Source organism: Aulonocara stuartgranti, assembly GCF_965226115.1.
Source record: "Aulonocara stuartgranti genome assembly, chromosome: 16".
Lineage (NCBI taxonomy): Eukaryota > Metazoa > Chordata > Actinopteri > Cichliformes > Cichlidae > Aulonocara > Aulonocara stuartgranti.
The window spans coordinates 26795546-26815825 of NC_138952.1; the positions used below are offsets into that span (position 1 = coordinate 26795546).

Here is a 20280-nt window from a genome sequence, read left to right on the forward strand (position 1 = left end):
CAGGCACAGGGTTTATTTGGCATCAGTGTCTGCTATACTCAAAATGAGCTGTTTGTCTGTACATTCCTGCCTGTGAGTGTGGAATGACTTTGTATCTTTATGTGAGCTTGCTCAGAGCAAAGGCAAAAAGCGCAATTGGAACACTGGCCAAAGACAAATTATCGTCTGTGTACTTGTTCTGGAAAGCTGTGCAAAACCTGTTTAAAAAGACTTTCTATCCAATATGTTTATGATAGTTTGTGATTATCATTCATTTTCAGTAGAAGAGAAACAAATCCTAATAGTGTTTTCATTGTCATTGTTAAAATAACGCTTATGTTACTGTGCACTACTTGTTTGTGTAGATTGAGTTTGTCGATCTCTGAGAGGACCCATCCCACGCTGCCATCACCTCCGCACACCAAGATTCGGAAGTTGTCAAACTTCTGAAACAGGCGCAAACTGGAAAAAACACAACAAAGCCACTCATGTACTTATTCTGCAGGATCAGCTTTCAACTAAAGCCTAATAACAAAACTGGTGCACTTTGATATTTATGGATATTTACAGCAGATTTGTTTGTAAGTGTTTTCCTCACCCAAGGTGTGGCCCACCGTTGACCAGGTCAAAGACTTGAGCTGGGTTCAGAAGCTGCTTGAAGCGCCGTAGGAACTTCACTCCCTGGTTGTCGCCACTTTTGGAGTTGACAAAGACCAGGAGGGGACTGGCACATGACGGGGGACAGGTGGCCTTCCAGAAGCCTGAGGAGTCATGGCAGCAGTAAGAACAACAAAAGTCAACATGGCTCTGTTTCATCAGACTGAAATTTACATGGAAAAAGAACATAAATTACTGTTTTATTGCTGTTTGAATTGAAATTTTTTTGTGTATAGAGTGTCCAAAGTGGAGAAGGAGTCACATAGCAGATCTGCCTAATCAATCTTTTTTGCTCAGTTCTATGCCAGGTCTATAAACGGGATTTCCTCTAATGGCCACTTGAGTTTATTGCCCACTTTTAAATGCACAACTTTCCAGCACTAAAAAAACACATCTTCACAACCTGGTAAGAAAAACATTTTTGGTGTCTATGGTTAGCTTCAACCTCGATATCAACTCTATACTGAATTTCCCGGAGGAACCCACCTGAGGGATTAATAAAGTTTTATCTAATCTAATCTAATATTATTATAAAAGTAATATATCACCTGTTCGATTTTTGTAAGCACTTTAAGATTAGGGGTGTTGCTGTGTGTCAACACAAGCTGACTGGTGTCTGTTCCACTAACTGAGGTCATTGTAGTGGAGCGCTTGATTTTTTTGCAGTTGACACCTTTTTGAGCAATATAATGTTACTGTCTTACTGATAATAGGCCCTACTGTGTGACGTAGCCCATCTAAGAAGCCTATGCTTCCATTTTGGTGCGCAACATGCTGTGGTTTCTCTGTATTATTGTAGGGTGTTTATCTTATAATATTTAGTGCCTTGAGGTAACTATTGTTTTTAATGCCATATAAATAAAACTGAATTGAATTGAATGATCATCTTATATCTGCAATAAATGTTCTGTATGCATTCTCTGTGTGTTACACATCCTAAAACTTTATCCATCAAGCTTTTTTGTTTTGTTTTTTTAACATTTTCATCTAATTCAAATTGGATTGGATTGAAGAAAAAAAAAATATCAGGTAAAACCTTTGATTTGTGCTACTAGAATGTTTAAATAAAACTGTCTTAACTTGATGCTTTAGTGTTTTAAATATCTTACCATGTTATGACTTAAACTTGAGCAGCAGTGCTAGATGCAGCAGGAGGTGTGAGCCAGCTCTGTCATCGCTAAACAGCCTCATCAAATTCCTGTGTGTGTGTGTCTGTGTGTGTGTGTGTGACACCAAGCATAATAATGCATAGGACGGGCTTAACACATGCCACAAACACGTGTTTTGCTGTGCAGTAGAGGACAAAACATATATACATACTCTGGTCTCGGGGAGGTAATGTAACTACCAGCTGTAATCTGAACACTGCCTCTGTGGTGAAAGCTTTGCGCATATTAAGGCTTCAACCTTAAATATATGGGAATACCATCTCTGGCAGCATGGACACAATCGTCCTTCTTCATATCTTTCTCATTCTCTTTAATCTCTTCCTCTACAATCTTTTGATTTATCGTCCTTTCTGGGTCACTCTCTTTGTGACTGTTTCTGTAAAGGATGAACAGAGGGAGAGCACATGAAAGTGGAGGAGAGAGAAAGGACAAGCAGGGAGTCACGATACTCTGGCACGTGCTACAGTCAGCCCCCCCAGCCAATTACAACCAAACTCCCCCTCTTTTCAGCCAGTGTTCGAGCAGAGGGGATCCTGGCACGTGCCGAGATGACGGCGAGAGAAGGACAGAAAGAGCGCAAGAAAGAGAAAGAGGGAGAGAGACAGAGAGACAGAGAGAGCCTAACGAAGCATATATCTCCCCTTTTGTTAGCCCTCTCCCTATCCCACATGTTAATGTGAGTCTGCCTCTCAGGTGCTGATCTTCATCTAAAACGGATTTAAGCACTGGCAAACACACACACACACACACACACACACCTGTATAAAGTCTGTCTTTATGTTGAGATCATAAGTAGAGTCTGAGGGTATTATGAAGCCTCTTGCACAGTTGTATCATTATCAAATTGGGTTTTTATCACATGCACACGTCTTGTGAGAGGATCTATTTTAAGAAACGTGTGTTTCAAACTGTCACATGGGTCTATTTTTAACCACCTCGCTATATGAGAAACAGGCAGTGTCCTGGAACACATACCTTGTCATGATCCTGTATTAACACTCTATACTGAACTCCATATAAAAAGAAATGGAAGAGGGAATTTATAGCAACAGTTTGTCATTTTTGTCTATTCTATGTCTCAGTAATTTAATATGTAAAAGGGAGGCACTCTTGAGTAAATCAGAATGTGAGACATAAATGTGGATAACTTGTGAATAAAACCTAAACATTTCCTGCTGCATACAGTTTATGTTTTGGGTCTGCTCTTTTTTTAAAAGTGCATCCATGGGTTTTTACAGAATATATGAACTTTGTACATTTGTTGGAGCGATAAAGCACACACACAATAATGAAGAGTTTAGTAGTGATGGTTTGAAAAGAACAGTTTAACAAAAAACAAAATAATTTTACACTGTCATTCATTTAACACCGCCAAAAAATCTAGTCATATAGTCATATATACATGGTTGAACCACTTATGCTGCAGTTTAATAAACTTGCTTTGGGTCTGTTTGGTGCTAAGATCAGAGGGGAAAATAATTTTATCATTTTTTATTTCTTCAGAGAAGAAGGTATTGAGAAAAGGAAAGTGTCAGTGGCTGTGTCCCTGAGTGGATGCTGACTAAACCAAAATGAAACATCCTCCCTGCCACTATCTTTTCATACGATAGAGCAAAAGGTCAAAGTTCAATGAGAAGTCATCAGCTGAACAAATAAGAGCAAAATCTCATGAATTCACCTCTGAAAACTAATGACAGGTGCAACCTCTGACCCTCAGAGTGAGTCAGCACGATTGCACGGCTGATCACGTGTGTGTTGCCTACCATCTGAGTCGATGCTGTTGAGAGCAGTAGGGGGGATGATGGAGACTTTGCATTGACCTAGGGGACACTTGCGTGGATATAAGTCCATGCAGGCTGTGTGCACCTAAAAGAACAACACCAAATACAGGGAATTAAAACTCTAAGCAGATTTTAGATATAAGATTATTGATTTTTCCATAATTTAGTGGGCTGGTTTCAGTCATTATGCAAATGTACTGTTTATAAGATTGGGGAAACCTGCAGTCAGCTAAGACTGAAGAAGTCACTTGGATGAGTGATGAAATGTTTCTCCCATGAAAATGCTACGTCCATATGAACAGAATCCACCTTTGGAGACTCAGGAGGTAGAGCAGGTCATCTGCTGATCAGAAGGTTGGTGGTTCAATTCCTGGCTCCCCCAGTCTTCATGCCAAATATCCTTAGGCAAGATACTAACCCCCACTTGCTCTCTGATGCATCCATCGGCGTTTGAATGCGTATGAATGTATGTTAGTTAGAAAGCACTGACAAAGCATAGACAACAGTACTTGTGTGAATGGGTGTGTATGGGTGAATGCAGGGTATTGTATAGAGCACTTGGAGTACTCCAGGAGAGTAGAAAAGCGCCATATAAGAATCAGTCCATTTACGTAACGCCATGTATACCTTGTGTCATTTTGGCAGCAAAATGGGGAGCAACACTATATCATGGTCATAATGGTAATAATGTTATACCTGATCATGGTAAATATGCAGAATTTGTAAACAAAGGAAAAGAGTTTTGTACTGGAAGCTGGTTTGCAGGCTCTGATAGCATTTGGGTAAAGTCCTTCTGAAGTGTAAAAAGAGGGACTGTATTTCCCAAAATACAATCTTAAAACCATCAGATATTGTTATTAAGGTTTTTATTACCTTTTGTAATTCATCTGTATTGATCAACCAGATATTTATTGTCTGCAATAAAGAAAGCCAGGAGTAACTGACAGCTGCCTCCAGAGGATGACTACAAGTTGAGTTCCCAGATTGTTCCAGCTGGCTCTCCAGATTTCTCAGATTCCAATCATTCACGAGTTTGTGGTGAGTGCCAGGACAAGCCCAAGTGCTGCGATCAGCCCAGCGAAAAAGGAAACCTCCAAACATCCACTGTCCATGCTTGGATCAGAGCCTTGGCACGACAACAGGGAACCTACATAAAATTAACCAGATGGTTTTATTGTTATGTGCGATGTGCATGTGATAGATGCCTTACCATAGCTTTGCACCAGAGGCAGCGCCAATCCTGCAGTCTCAGCACGCTGCCACACGTCTTATCACACACAGCACACTTGGCACTGACAGGCAGGTTGCCTTCCAACCACTGGTGAGGCATTGCAATCTGTAGGTTTCAAACACACACACACACACAAAATTAAAAATGGTTAATAATGTCGGCTTCCGTTCACTTGAACTAGGACAGTTTTCTATATTGACTCCCACATTATATTTTAGAAACTCTTTGCAGTAAACCAGGCTGAGGAAATTCCCAACCAGCTCAAAATCTTATTAAAAAATTACATGAACATTCTGCCTTTCAAAGAAGACTGCTTTTGAACAAACTTACCCCATCCTCATCCTCAATGATATCCTTCCCTATGGAGGCCAGGGTGGTCCATTTACAATTGTTGGTGGCTCTGACAGCACAGCGTTTGTGCGCTTTGAATTTGCACACTGTAAAACACAAATATCACACCTGAGTCTGACAATGGTTTCCACCTTTCAACTGTCACTCTGATGATTATGACAGTTATTTATGAATCAAACAGTGATCCAGATAATCTTCCTCCAAAGACTATAAACCATGTATTTCTAGCCAATTTAAGATCAATTCAGTTTGAATTGAATTGTAATTTTTTTCTAATTTGATAAAATTTAGAACTTTTATTGTCATTGTACACTTGCTTGCACAGTCAAATTAGGTAGCAAGACCACAAAGGTGCGAAAGTAAAGAAAACAATATACAAGAAAAGAAAGAGAAACAATATAAGAATACTATGTACACTTATATACACGTTGTTTGGGTTGCAAGAAGCATTGTGGGGGTGTGTACAAGGGCATCATAATAAAATGCAATAAATAATAATAGGGTGGAAGGGCTATGGTTGTTAAGGATAGGGATGGAAATTGCACATCTGCCGAAATATTGCACAGGAACAAAAAAAAATGGCAGCAACATAATATGAATTATTTTTCTTGACTGAAAACACAAATGAAGACCTCAGAAACAGACACACCCAGTGTTTTAATAAATTAGTCCAAATGAGAGGCCTACTGTGTGCGTAAATTCTCAAAAAAGTTCTGAAAACACTGTTCATCGTGAGCCATATTAGCCCAGTTTACAACCTGACATTTGCATTTCAAACTGCAGATTGGGGCAAGGGATTGACCTGGCAACCTTCTGGCTGGTACATGACCTGTTCTACCTCCTGCAGCACCCTATGTGAGACAAAACTATTCAACTCATGAACTTGACTACCTCCATTTGAGAGGTAGTTTGCAACAGAGTCATGCTAGGTGTTGTCTGTCTCCATTGTCTGTGCTAAATTAAGCTAAGAGAGTATTAGAGTGCTATCAATTCGCCTATCAAATACCTAACTATTCAACTGAAACGTCAGACGCTTCTTGATTTAAGAAGTAATGTCGTAGTTAGAGAACAATGGTTTTTAGCAGTGTTACATTGCTAACCTTACTTTCACTATGCGTTTACTGTCTACCAGAAAATCAAGAAAATGAAGGCTGAAAAAAGCAACCAAAACTGGAAGAGGACAGCATTTTTTTCCTAGACTGTTGGAGAGATTGAGTAGTTCTCCCAGGTTAATCAAATGCTGCATGGTTCAGCAATGGGAATGATTGTGGAAGGTCTACCGGGCAAACGAAATGTTGCTCTGGTGTCAAAGGAGGTAAAGAGTGATCGAAACAAAGAAAAAAAAGAAGGAACCTTGAATGGACATTCACTTAACAAAGAGAGATCTGGAGCTTCACAGGGCTTAAGCCTGGTAAGATTTTTGTTACTTGATCAGTGTAAACACAGAGCTACAAGTAGGTGTGGTGATGGAGGGATCTTACATCATTTTTACTAAAGATGATCAGTGCTGACAAAGTCATTGTACAACTTTAACATCCAGTCCATCAAGCTTTAGTCCATATAAATGAGAAGCAGAAGCATGGACTTGAATGCGTTTAATGCTGGCTGCTTTGAACAGGAATGAAGAGTGAAGTGTAAATACAACATAAATGTCTCTTAAGAAACAGTACAGTGGCACAGACAGATGGAGACTGCTCTCGACTTTTTCTCCTGTAAAGATGAGGCACTTAGCAGACTCATGAATAATGTCTGTGATATGGGGAGCTTTGCTTCCAGCTACCCCACCTTGTTGTCCTCTCTCTCTCTAAACACGCAAAACCTCATCATTAGGCATGCCACACAGATACACTACAAACTGAGCCAAAGTCATATCCGGGAGCAAAATCAATGTTTCAATCTCGTCTACCACTAAATGCTGTTAGAGAGCATTAGTAGGACGTTAAGAGAATTCTCAGGACATAATACCACTGCCTGTTAATGGCCAAACACAGAGCCGTCATACAAACCAGACTAGAAGAAAACATTGTCTCAGACTGTGAGTGTCTGTGTGAGGGTGAAATACAGACGGAAAGGCAAACTGCTTTTACGGTTTGTGTGTGTGTTTATGGGTAGGTAGCACAAATCAATCCCCACTGACTGTCCCGTGCAGGAAATCGAAGGGAAATTTAAGCCACGCTGATTGCTGTGAAACTGTTTGGCAGGCTGCCCTCAAAGTTTAATAAAGACTGCATTCTATGATAGCCTCTCTATTTTCTTGTCTCCCACTCTCTCCCATTCTCACATACTGGTTCTCATATTCCCACGGGTGATCCTCCCATTCTCACTGTCACTGCTGACAATGAAAGTATTTTGAAATAACTCCAATGAATTAGCCATTCTGCAGAACATACAGGAACATGTAGGGATGCTTAGCACACATTTAAATAATGTGTGCCAAACATCACATTTTAAAAAATGCAACGATTTGGTTAAAACAATGCCCTTTTATAGCTAAATGTCTTTGAAATCTTTTTAATCTTCAGTGCTTATCCAGCTATGGTTGTCAGGGTGGAGCGTGTCCCTGCAGATAAGTTCCTTACAGTAAAATTCCCTAGCCAGTCAGCAGGTGCTAACCACTCCAACTCTGTGCTAAATATGTGTGAACACAGTAACAACTGTTGTAACATGCACACCTGAATGGTACGGCTATGTCAAAGCTAGATAAAGCCCTGTGTTATCACAAAAGTTATGACATAGTTTATTTGTGCAGTAAATTGAATAATTTACCGCAAATTTTCTACTCTTACTGAGGACTCAAAAGACTTTGACACTACATTTGCCACATTTGTCCATTGACAGACATTCATTTTTACAGCTTTGTACCTATCACACACACACTTCCACACATTCACTAAAATTGGACTGTGGACAACTTGGGGTTCAACATCTTATCCAAGGACACCAGAGATCAAACCACTGACTTTCCAGGTTGTAGATCTACCTCCTGAGCCACAGGTGCTTTACAACTGCTTTGTATCACCAAAACATTTACAAATTACAGCAGTATTGTCCAAAACTCTTGAACCACCTCTCATTTCTTTCTATTTTGCTTTCAAGAAGGGAGACCTTAACTGTAGTCTTGAGCAAGACAGCTGGAACAGCTACGACCTTAATTGCATCATTGGAAGGAATTGGATGGATGGGTGGATGTATCTTGGATAATAGCTCTCCAGACTTTCTGAAGGTCTTTCCAAGTGTTTCTTTTAATATTGGCTGCTTTTTCTCTTATTTTCAGTCCACTCATTTTACATGACCATTTTCAGAGGAATGTTGTTTTGATTGTTATGCCACTTAACACTGTCCCATGAATCACTCAAGCATAAAAAAGGCATCTAACACAGTGTATGAGCCAGTGTTGTCTATACATACAATTTAGCGAAGAGCTCTGTTGTCTCACTCTGAGTTATCTAACTCAGAAAGGTGAAGTGAAAGTTATTACTGAGTTGATGACAACACAGTGTTATCCTAAAAAAATATAAAGAAATAAGGTTGTGGATCTACTTCAGTACTTACAATCATTTTGCACGTTAGCAGACAAAAAAATATATGAAATCTTTTATTGATATGTTAAAAAGTGGCACTGGCCATTTTAAAAATTAAAATAAACATATAAGCATTTTTATGCCATTACTGTATATCCATATGTAACTTTCACTTTGCTTCATGGTGATTTAGCCCAAAAAACAATGTCCATGAATGTCTGCCTGTAGGTACCTTGTGCCCAATGGAAGGCTTCTCTCAGTGATGTATAATGAAAACCCCATAATCTCAATGCACCTTCCTATTGTTGCTTGTCTATGCGTGGCGCAAAATAAGCCGATTCAAATAACAACCATTAGATACTGCTCTAATGATTTGGTCTTTCTCTCTACGTCTCTCTCTTTTGCCTTCTGCTCTGGAAATGAGAGGATAATGAGCACTGAGTGGAGAGGCTCTCACTGCCTCCACACGTATACAGCAAACTCAGCGCACATGTAGGCACACACACAGGACTGAGTTACACATGCACATGCTCACAGGGGAACATTAGCAAAATTAGAGTGAGAGGATATGCAGATGGTGCTCATTATGGCCTGCTGCCTGTCAATAACACTTTACACCAGCTAAAAGAAAGTACAAAAAAGAAAAAAAATAGTGTCAGCCCCCCATGTCAAACACCTTCCTCATAACACCCCACTTCTCTGTTCTTTCACACATGAGGTGAGGAGATATGGTGTCATTCGTGATCCTTTAACAGTTTTTTCCCTGTTAAGGGCAATTGGAGGCAAGTGAAATGCTATTTTTAAAAAATGCAGTCTAAGTCAACGCTTATCTAACGCGCAATATGGCATAAAAGCATATGAATACAGGGTGACATGCATTGATATGCTGGCTGTGAGCTTGGTGGGCATCCTGCTCCACAACCCAGTGCATTTCAAAGACTCTTGCTGGCTCAGGTATATCCAATCTGCTGCACTTGGGCAGACACAAGAAAAGGCTTTTCTCACTTCAGTGACTCACCAGTCCTTACGTAAAATAGCAATATAGCCTTCCCAAAGTGCCTATAGACCTGCCAACTCACAGGCTTTGCTTCCAAAGCAAAATCATCTGTTGCAATACTATAGGGTGTCTGATCTTAAAAGAGTGGCTATTTGAAGTAGGAGCCAGGAAAGAGAGTTATGTAAGAAAACACTATGTGTCTCATTAAAGAAGACTTAATGTGCCCATTTCCATCTCTATCATGATATGCTTAGACTCTACTAGACTAGCTTTGTGTGCTTCAGAATTCAAACCTATCTTTATTTGTCCTATGCTGAGTCTTGATGCGAGTTGATCCTCTGTGTGAAGCAAGTAGTTTTAGCTTCCTTGCCTGTTCCACATGAGACGACCATATTAGGAGTAACCACTCTCACCGACATGACACAGACACAAGTTAAAAAACATTTTAAAAAAGCAATCTGAAGCCTGAGCTTTAGTTTCACAGGGATTACTTAGTACAGCGGTCCCCAACCCCCGGGCCTCGGACCGGTACCGGTCTCTGAGTTGAGGCTCAGGTGTGAAATGTATAGTTTTCAGGGTTTTTATCGGTTTTCAGCGTTATTTTGTTATCATTTTTATTGTTAACTCGGTTTTCCTGGGTCTTTTCACGTGTGTTATGAATAAATCTTATTTTTTTCGGTACCGGTACTACTTTTATTTTGTTGTATTTATCCGCGACACCTTAAAGGCCGGTCCGTGAAAATATTGTCGGTCCGTGGCGCAAAAAAGGTTGGAGACCGCTGGCTTATAGTGATGGGTCGTTCGCGAACGAAATGGCTCTTAGAGCCGGCTCTTTGACGTGAACGACGCGAGCCGGCTCCTTATCGCGAGCCGTCACGTGGGTTTTTTTTTTTTTCTTTCTTTCTCTCAGCCTCTCTCTCGCACTTTTTTTCCGCTTCACTCTGCACGCGAGCCTTGTGCTTTACGCTGGGCAGAGGGGGGAGGGGCGGTAGTTACACTCAGTAGCACAGGAACAGAGCCAGAGAGAGAGAAAGAGAGGCAGGGACAACAACATTAGAAAGGTATAGTAATCATCCACAACTATTTTCGGTTACAGATGATAAAGGATTCAGAAAGTTTATTCATGCAGGTCCATATGACAGAGAATATGCATGTTCTTTTTGTTTTCATATTATAATTTATATTTAATTGTGTTGTGGTTTGCAGTGTTTTGTGTTCTTTTCACTTTAAATTTGTGAAAGGAAAAAGCTGAAAATTTAAATAGTTAAAACTTGAAATGTGAATAGTTGATTTTTGTATTATATGATTTATTTATTACATTTTATGTGGAGTGAATAAATAAAAGTATATTTACGGTGGCCCCTAGAGACAAAGCACATACAAACTTCAAATCATGTACGAACTCTGAAGCATGTACAAACTCCAAAACACGTAAAAACACGTACAAACTCCAAAACACGTAAAAACTCCAAAACACGTAAAAACACGTACAAACTCCGAAGCACGTAAAAACTCAGAAGCACATAAAAACTCAAAACACGTACAAAAGACAACAGAAGTGCTCCAGGATGCTGGGCGCAGTGTTGAGCCTTTGTTATCTTGTGGCTACACAAGCCAGCAAGTACCAACGACCGGATTTGGTGTGTGGTAGTAACAGGTAAATGAACTTTTTTTTAAATTATTTGAATATATATATGAGTGCCTGTGTATAAATACACAAACAATACACACATGCTTTCAATTGTGTAATTTAAGTGATCTAGTAGCTCTGCTTTGGAAGTTCAGTTCATGCTAGAAATGTGTTTTGGAGTTTGTACGTGTTTTGTCTCTAGGGGCCACCGCATATATTTATATATAAACATATATAAATAAAACCACTTGTTTTTACGTTAGTAATTCCTTTTGTGCATAATTTTATATTATTGTTAATAATAAATTAATTAAAGCAACAAAACAACCTGAAGAGCCGGTTCGGAGCCGAAAGAGCCGGCTCTTTTTAGTGAGCCGAACCGAAAGAGCCGGATCTCTAAAAAGAGCCGGAAATCCCATCACTACTGGCTTAGTACATATGCTCACATTATTATTTGATATAGATATAGTGAAGCACAGACTTACGCAAAACAGCTCATATTAGGGCAACTACCATGAGCTCCCTTCTGTTAAAAAAGGATTTTTACTCTACCTGGAGATACTTGCCAGCTGACCTAATAATCACCATAATTACACCTAAGTCCATGGTGACTGAAATGTAGGACGAGACATGGAATGTCCACGTCAATCTGAGAGGAAAAGCAGCCAAATTTACATCTGGTGTGTTGGGATGGGCAGAGTTCTGGAATCTTTTTGATCATACGTCACATATTTGTTTACTCTGTGAGGCTGCGGTTAGCTCTCCAATCAGTGTAGGTGTTTGTGTTGGAGAAGTAAAATGCATTTTAAGACATTTTAAGTATTACATATGTGACAATTTTTGCGACCTTTTTTGCAACCTAAAAAACCCCCCAAAAAAACAACAACAAAAACAAGTACCATGGTCTTTAGTGACCTCATAGCTGTTGAGAGCCATGCAGTTAGCAGCAGTGCAGCGGTTCTTTGGAAGTTTGGATGGATGTCATACCTCCTACACCAACAATTTTCTTCATTGTCTGCAGTAGTTTGTGGCACGAGTGAAAAGCTTACCGGTAGATGACAAATTTTTTCCGTTGTCTCTCTGTCCTCCTCTCTCTTGTTTGCACTCGTGCCATCTTCTGAAGCTTTTAGTGCACTTAGGCTAACACTATGTTACTGTCAACTCAGTACTAACTTAACATTATTTCACTTCACCTTTTTGTTGTTAGATAGCTCTACTGCACAGGACCTATCATTTGTGTGAGGAGATGCACTTACAGTGAGAACAGGGACAGGAGAAACTAGCGGACTGCAAATGGAGTATTGAGTAGTCTATGTGCTAGTGCCAAAAATCTTTTGATTTTTCATCCAGTGATGACAAAAACATGTTGGCTTACCCCAAATTTAAAGTGAAATACATGAAATAATGATCCTTTTTGAGTTTCACACTTGTGATAGTAAACATGTGTAGTTTTGAGTGTATTTGTACTCACCTTCACAAGAGAGGCCGTGAGATGTGACCCCAGACAAACTATCCTTACAAACATTGCAAAAGGTGGGCCGTGCATGGGAGCAGGCGTACCAGTTGTGCATCCCTGAGAAATGTTCCACATTAAACTGTGCTGTCTGGCAAAGGAGAGGTGAAAACAGCAGTCACATGTCACAAATGTAAGCATGATCAAAAAGAAAAAACATTGAACATTGATTTACAGACACACAATTGATACTCGACTCCTTTGTGGTATACTAGCTTTCTTTTAGAATAACTATTATTCATTTTCCCCTAACACCATGACAACATTAGTTAGGAAAGTGCCTGGTATAAGAAAAGAGCCTCCACAGGAGAGAGAGAGCCTCCACTTCCTTAGAGTTGTTAGAGTGACGACTTTTACAAAAAGCTACACACCCAGGTCAGATGAACTGGATGCCTCTACACATTAGTATATGGAGAGGTCCTACTGTGGAGCCACAGTGTAGTGTACCCATGTGGGTGTTGCATCTGCAGTAGTTGGCGCAGTCCTGGATATAATTGGTTTTTCACAAGTACAACTGTAACAGGTGCTTACAAACTGGGGTACTTGCATTCTTTAACAGTGTCACATAAAAGGATACAGCAATTAAATGCTGCTGTGTGGACATATTGGCAGGAGTGCGCATGCTTGTGTGTCTGTGTGTGTGCGTGTGTTTGTGTGAACATGTGTGTTCCCTGTGTTGTGTGAGCTCTGGGGTTGCTGCAGCACTGCAGTGCAGTAAGGGGGTGAGGGATGGGGTCTTATATAAGATTTCCCTCTCAAATCAAAGGCATTAAAATGCAGCACAGCTTTCTTCCTGTGCTCGCCACATCACCTCGCTGTCAGTGCACAGCCAGGATTTACAGTCTTCTTAACATATTCTGTTGACAGTGGAATACGCTGAGCAGTTACGATCAGTTTTGATGCTGGTAACATGTTTTCTAGATTCTTCAAGAAATACTGGCTTGAAGTGAAAAAAAAAAAGCTTTCAAATAGGCATCTACCGAGTATGTTCTGTGTTAGAAAGTCATAAGGAGAAAAAACACTTGGGAGAATAGGATGTGCCAATACAGTTTTTCTTACTGTTACTCTGCCCAGTGTCGAACATGTGACAACATGCGGGTGGAGGTGTGCTTATGCATGTGCTGCAGCCCTATCTGAACTACGCATTTCTATGTATCCCATCCCCAAAACTGCCAAACAACCCCCCCCTCCACAAACACACACACACACACACACGCACACACACACACTTTAATCTGTTGAACTGGACCTTACCTCGTAATGCTCTCTGGACTGGACGGACTTGAGCGAGCTGATCCAGTCCTCCATCTCTTTCCTGTTCTCAGCACAGAGGATGAGCCTACGGAACGGAGTGATCACCTGGAGGCAAAGGGGGGAGGAGGTACGAGAGAGTGAGACAGATACTGTGGCTAAACAGCGAGACAGCGCAAGCGAAACAGAGCTTAATGTTTCCAGCTCTTTCCTCTTCAGCCTGCGGTACCTCTGAGTGGAGAACAACCGGCTCTGTCTTTAAGAGAGAGCAAGGATGTAAAGCCCCCCTCCCTCTTTCTCTCTCTCCTTCGCTCTCTCTCTCTCTTACATACATACACTCTCTTTGTCTCTCATTAACTCTAGCTCACTCACACCTTCTTCAGTTAAGTCTCTTCCCAGCTCTTCATGAGGCTTTGAGGCAGATATGTGCTGACAGGCAAAGAGCCTCACTAAAGGCAAAGAGCCTCTCTCTCTCCCGTTGCCTCCTCCTCTCTCGTCCTCTACTTGTGAGCATGTGTGTGTGTGTTCGTGTGTTTAAAGGACAGTGCCTGTAGATAACCCTACAGACAAACAGCACCCTTTCAACAGCCCATCACTTATTTATGCTCACTCATCTCTTCCTTCTCTCCATTTCTTTCCAAGTCATTGTTTTCCCACAGTGTGTTATCTTGATTTACATTAGTGAGAGGAGAGAGTTGAAATACAGGCACGGCTCACACACACGTACACAAGATAATCTCACAGCACTAAAACTGCTCCAACCACTAGCTTTCTATCTGCAAGAAATGCTTTGTCTAAAGCAGGTCACTAAATACAAATGCCATATTTTAAGTGGACTGTATTACCAAATGAGATAATAATTAAAACCATGTAATTCATTTATTGAGCTATCCAGTCTGCTTTTTGGACAAGTGTGGAAAACAAAGTGTAAAAATAAAGAGCTAAATTTAAAATACTGTCTACAGAGAAGCTGCTTGTGAAATCTGTAGACTGTATAGATAAGATGGTCATAGCCACAATAACTTGAAAATTGGCACAGCATTACTTGTCTGATACTGCCTCTAGTTAAATGTTTTATTCATTGTTATTTTTGATTTTTAAAACCAACTGTGACAAACAAGCAATACTAGTGCATCATTAGTAGGAACTTATTACTCACAAGTAGGGATGGGTATCGTTTAGGTTTTATCCGATACCGGTGCCAAATCGGTACTTTTGAAACGGTGCCGGTGCTTAAACGGTGCTCGAACCGGTGCTTAAAGAATGGAGAACACAAACTTTGTCCAAAAACCTCTCATGTTCAGCTGTTTGTTTGTTTTTTTTGTAAAAAGATAACAATGTTAGCCTTTTCTGCAGCTATGGGGCATATATGGTATCACTCTTGGCTGGAAGCAGTGCTTAAACAATGGAATAAACACACACTTTGTCCAAAAACCTCTCATGTTTAACTGTTTTCCACTTTTTCTTTGGTCATTTTAGCCTTTTTGGCCAGGGTGAAGGGAGTATCTGCCATCAAACAAGAGGACAGCCGCATGTAGCTATGATGATGTTTGCTAGTTCACCTTACATGCATTAATGTAATAACGTGGTTAGCCTACTCAACGGAAATTACACTCGAACAACATTAAGCGACTCACACAGAGAAGAACGGCTTCTGCTGCCATCATCATCCTCATCATTTCTGCTACACTGGCAGGGCTAGGGGCCAGGACTCTATTCTTCGGGTTTTTGGGGGATGTTGCTCCGGGTCCGATAACTGGCAACCCACCCGACGTGCACGGTGTGAGGTCTCACAGCAAGCTATCAAATACGGCGCATTTCTCGGCTTTAAAAAAAAAACGCTATGCGTCGCCAGGTGTTTCATCGGATTCGAGGTGTTACCTCCTTTGACAGTATCACAGTATCAGCTTAAAGCACTTGTTGCTGCTGAGTTTGCATCTTTTGCTGTGAAGTACAGCCAGACTTTTGACCGCTTCGCCTTGGACATTTTTAATCTGTAGCTCTGCTCTAACTGAACGTACGTACCTGGCCCCGCCTACTATCCTGGGAAACGTAAAATGATTGGCTAGAAGTGTATCACAGCTCAGGAAAAAAAAGCACCGAAATAAAGCACCGAAATGTGCGCTGCTTTTCGGTCTGGTTACTACCGTTTATGTCAGAACCGGTGCCATCATGGCACCGGACACCGGTACCCATCCCTACTCACAAGGTATCTCTATCCTAAAGCTTTTTCACTCTAAATGGGCCCATAATTCACAAAGTGAAAATGAAGCTATGTTGAAAGACACAGAAAACTAGCAACTAAAATTACAAATCACCAAGAAAGAGGTCACAGACTGAGACAACTGGGTTTCCGATTCCGATTCCATTGGAAGGATTTAGGTTTAAATGACTTTCATGTTGGCTTCACATGCTTTTAAAGAGCTTGGGAATCATAACGCCAACAGGTAACAAGGAGGAAAACACACTAACAAATGGTGAAACAAAACATCCAAATGACCTGGGAGATTAACAACACAATAGGACACAGACAGATGCTAAACAATTAGGCTAAGGAGTGTTATTAGGAAGGATAGATCCATATAAACACAAAGAATGGTCACTTTAGTTTTAGGAGCTCTTGCTCTTGTTCCCCAACATTTTCTCAGAAACAGTTTGTGGTGAATTATGATACATCAAAAAAAAGCTAAGAATTATAAATTGCTTGAAGCTTGCATTGATGTGGGACTCAGACATTCAGCCACTGAGCCATGGCTCTGTGGTACACACAAAGATTGCAGGGGAAAAGATGCAGAAAAGTATATACAAGGTGTCTTTACACCTTGTATATACTTTGTTTTACTTCATATTTAATACTTTACTGTGTAGCATAATGTTTTGCTATGTAATAATAACTTAACATGCTCTACCTTGTAGTTAAACTGTACTGTGAATCTGAAAAATAAAATTTTTTTAGATGTGAAAATAATTTTCTGTCTTTTATGATGGCAAAATGTTTCATTGCAACACTTTGTGTTCTTGCAGCAGGTGCAGGATCTCTGTTGATACTAGTCCGAGGGAACAACAACATCTTCTGTGTCCGAGGTATATCAGATGCCGAAGTGGTATCCAGTCATGATCACACTCTTGCATTTCAGAAGCTGTTTAAAAAAAACCCAAACCCACAAGATTTTCTTTGCTTCTAGCTATGCTCATGTGTATCAGCAAAGTATCTGCTGTCATCAAGCAACATATATTTTGAAATTTTATTGATGGTGATGTTTTTCCTTCATCCAGCTGCTACCCAGACCAAGCTCCATGTTGCTGCTTCCGGTCTAGAAAGAGCTCCATACTGTTTCGGTCATACATACAGCTGTGAATGAGCAGATGAGCTTCAATGCCCACAACGTAACTTTCAAACCCAGAGGCAGCATCTACCTCTGTCCATTATTTTATCAGCTCAGACTTGTGTGAACAATAGTCCAATGATGTATTCTGTATACAGTTAAGGACCTTAGTCAGTGAAATCTATATGTGAGGAAATACTAGCCTCTAAACAAAAGATCATTGACACAGATGTTATATAGGGAGGAGACAAGGCACTTAAGGAATTCTGAACAGAAATCTACTGGAGACTAACTTTGACCAAAACAGTGCAGACATAATTAATCTCTTTTTGATATACATATACAATTCTATGCACTTATATTTTGCAATCACATACTGTAAAAACGCAGAAATGGAAATCAGGAACATAAATAAAGGTCTGCATCTCCGCTGTGTCTTTATCTTCTGTTCTGGTGCTTCTCTTTGAGGTCACCTCATGTGCATATTTTAATTTACTGTTACATTCTTCATTGCCATCATCAAGTGTTTTCATTATCCATTACTCAGAAGAAACAGCACTGTCTTATTACTCCCTCCCCTCTCTCTCTGACTCACTGTGTCGCATTGTGTCTAATAAAACAGCCTCAGATTTTACACCTGCTTTCATCCACATGTTACATTTTTAGGTGCAGTTTGCTCTGCTGGAGCTAATCTTAGGAAGGATAGTTCACAAGCAGTCAGTTATTAAGTTTCTGTTCCCTTCTTCAATAATTTAAGAAGAAGCAGCCTATAATATAGTGCATCTGGAATGTATTCACAACACATCACTTGGTCCACATTTTATCATTTTACAGTCTTATTCCAAAATGTATTAAATTCATTTTTCACCTTTTCGCCTTCACAATTTTACACACAATACCGAAAATTGACAAAGTGAAATTATTTCAAATTTATTAAAAATGAAAAACAAAAATATTACATGTATATACCAAGCCTTTGCTCAGCGTTTTGTTGAGGCACCTTTGGTAGCAATTACAGCCTCAAGTCTTTTTGAGAAGCTCAATAATAATGAATGGGGAGCATCAGCTTGTTTTCAGATTTCTCCAGAGATGTTCAATCAGGTTCACGTCTGGGCTCAGGCTGGGCCACTCAAGGACAATCACAGCGTGGTTTCGTAGCCAAACATTTTCTTATCTTGGCTATGGATTTTTTTTAGCTTTGTAAAGACGTTTCACCTCTTGTCTTCATAAAATGTAATGAAATCCGGTTGCTTTCTTTCCAAGAACCTACACAGACATATAGCTGTATTTATCTTTCCCTCAACCTTGACTAGTGTCCCAATTCCTGCTGCCAAAAAACATCCCTACAGCATGATTCTGCCACCACCACGCTTCATGAACCTTTTTCATTAGGAGTAGTTTCCATATTACCACTCATACACGTTTGATTGGTGGTGTGCAACAGAAATGGTTGTGTTTCTGAAAGCTTCTCGTCTTTCCACAAAGCAACACTGGAGTAAGCGCACGACCGTGGCTCAGGGGGTTGGGAAGCACATCTGTAACCGAAAGGTTGCTGGTTCGATCCCCGGGCTCTCTGTCTCTGTAAGACACTTTTCCCTACCGCCTACTGGTGTTGGCTAGAGGGGCCGATGGCGTGATATGGCAGCCTCGTTTCTGTCAGTCTGCCCCAGGGTAGCTGTGGCTACAAGTGTAGCTTTCCTCCACCAGTGTGTGAGAGTGAATGACTAGTGGCATTGTAAAGCGCTTTGGGTGCCTGGAAAAGCGCTATATAAATCCAATCCAATATTATTGTGCGCTTTGTCACCTCCATGACTAGGGCCATTCTACGCTGATCCCTCAGATTGGCCAGGCAACCAGCTCTATGAAGGTTCCTGGTGGTTGATTTATTTACAATGCTGGAGTTGGAATAAGGCTGTACCATGACAAAATATGGAACAAGTGAAGTGTTGTGAATACTTTCCAGGTTCAGTGTAAAAACTGCACGAGGAAAAATACATAGCTTTGCAGCTTTTCCTCTAACTTATTAATGTCTCCAAATATTCATAGACTTCAGCTGCTTAGCCTCTCGCTCTCTCCCTGATTTTTGATGCACCATTTCAAATGCACACCACTTGTAAGCAATACACTGCTGTGGAGCTCCAATCCTTTCTTAAATTGCATCCTTTTTAGCAATAAGATGACAAATGTGTTACAGTGCAGTCCACACAGCCTTTGGACTAAATGCATCCATCAAAGAAAAAATGAGTGAGACACTACCCCTAACTCCCCCTCTGTCTTTCTGATTGCAGGCCTGTTTAGACCTGTAGCAACCGAGGCTATTACAAGGTGTGGAAAACAGCAGGTGCACAACAAACCCGTGTCACTATGGCTGCAAGTGTGTATAGTGTGCAATGTTTATTAGGGTATGTGTATTTTAGGGTTTTAATGATACATCTGGTGCTGCACTGCCTTTCTTTCTGTAGAAAGGTTTCTGTTGCTCACTGACCATCTGGTTTGCATCAACATGTTTCAAATAGCCAAAGCTCTGGTGGAGGTAAACTTATGTACTTTGTTACCTATATAACAACATTATTTTCTTTAAGCTACAAAATGAAATGTCCTAAACTGATAAACTAAGACTTTTTTGGTTCTATATTTTATTGCTTTGGATATATAAAACAAGTGAACCATGGAGTGCATTTACAGGGTGAGTGTGGCTCAATAGGAACTGAGTAATAAAAGACTGAATCTACACACTACATAATAAAAAAAAACATCTCGTTGGACTTATAGGGCAGACAACTCAACACAAATACTATTAAAATGCTTCTCAGACTGACTCATAAGAATGCGACTGTAGTTTTCTCAGCAGTGAGACCAAAATGAATTTCTGTT

The 20280-nt window shown here is 40.4% G+C and overlaps 1 protein-coding gene and 1 long non-coding RNA gene across 2 annotated transcripts in view; one reads left to right on the forward strand and one right to left on the reverse strand.

Annotated features, from left to right (window-relative positions):
* Positions 1-20280, reverse strand: part of dgkh (diacylglycerol kinase, eta) — an 80221-nt gene that overhangs the window by 23448 nt on the left and 36493 nt on the right. Inside the window, exons 5-11 of the mRNA XM_082509330.1 lie at positions 14084-14188; positions 12788-12920; positions 5148-5254; positions 4797-4922; positions 3569-3671; positions 578-740; positions 333-441 (exon numbers count right to left, since the gene is read on the reverse strand). Of these exons, the coding sequence (XP_082365456.1) occupies positions 333-441; positions 578-740; positions 3569-3671; positions 4797-4922; positions 5148-5254; positions 12788-12920; positions 14084-14188 (846 nt within the window). The remainder of the gene's footprint in view (positions 1-332; positions 442-577; positions 741-3568; positions 3672-4796; positions 4923-5147; positions 5255-12787; positions 12921-14083; positions 14189-20280) is intronic.
* LOC309691593 lies at positions 10227-18086 on the forward strand. The gene is made up of 3 exons (XR_014272056.1): positions 10227-10747; positions 17105-17164; positions 17357-18086. It is a non-coding gene; the product is annotated as an uncharacterized lncRNA (long non-coding RNA).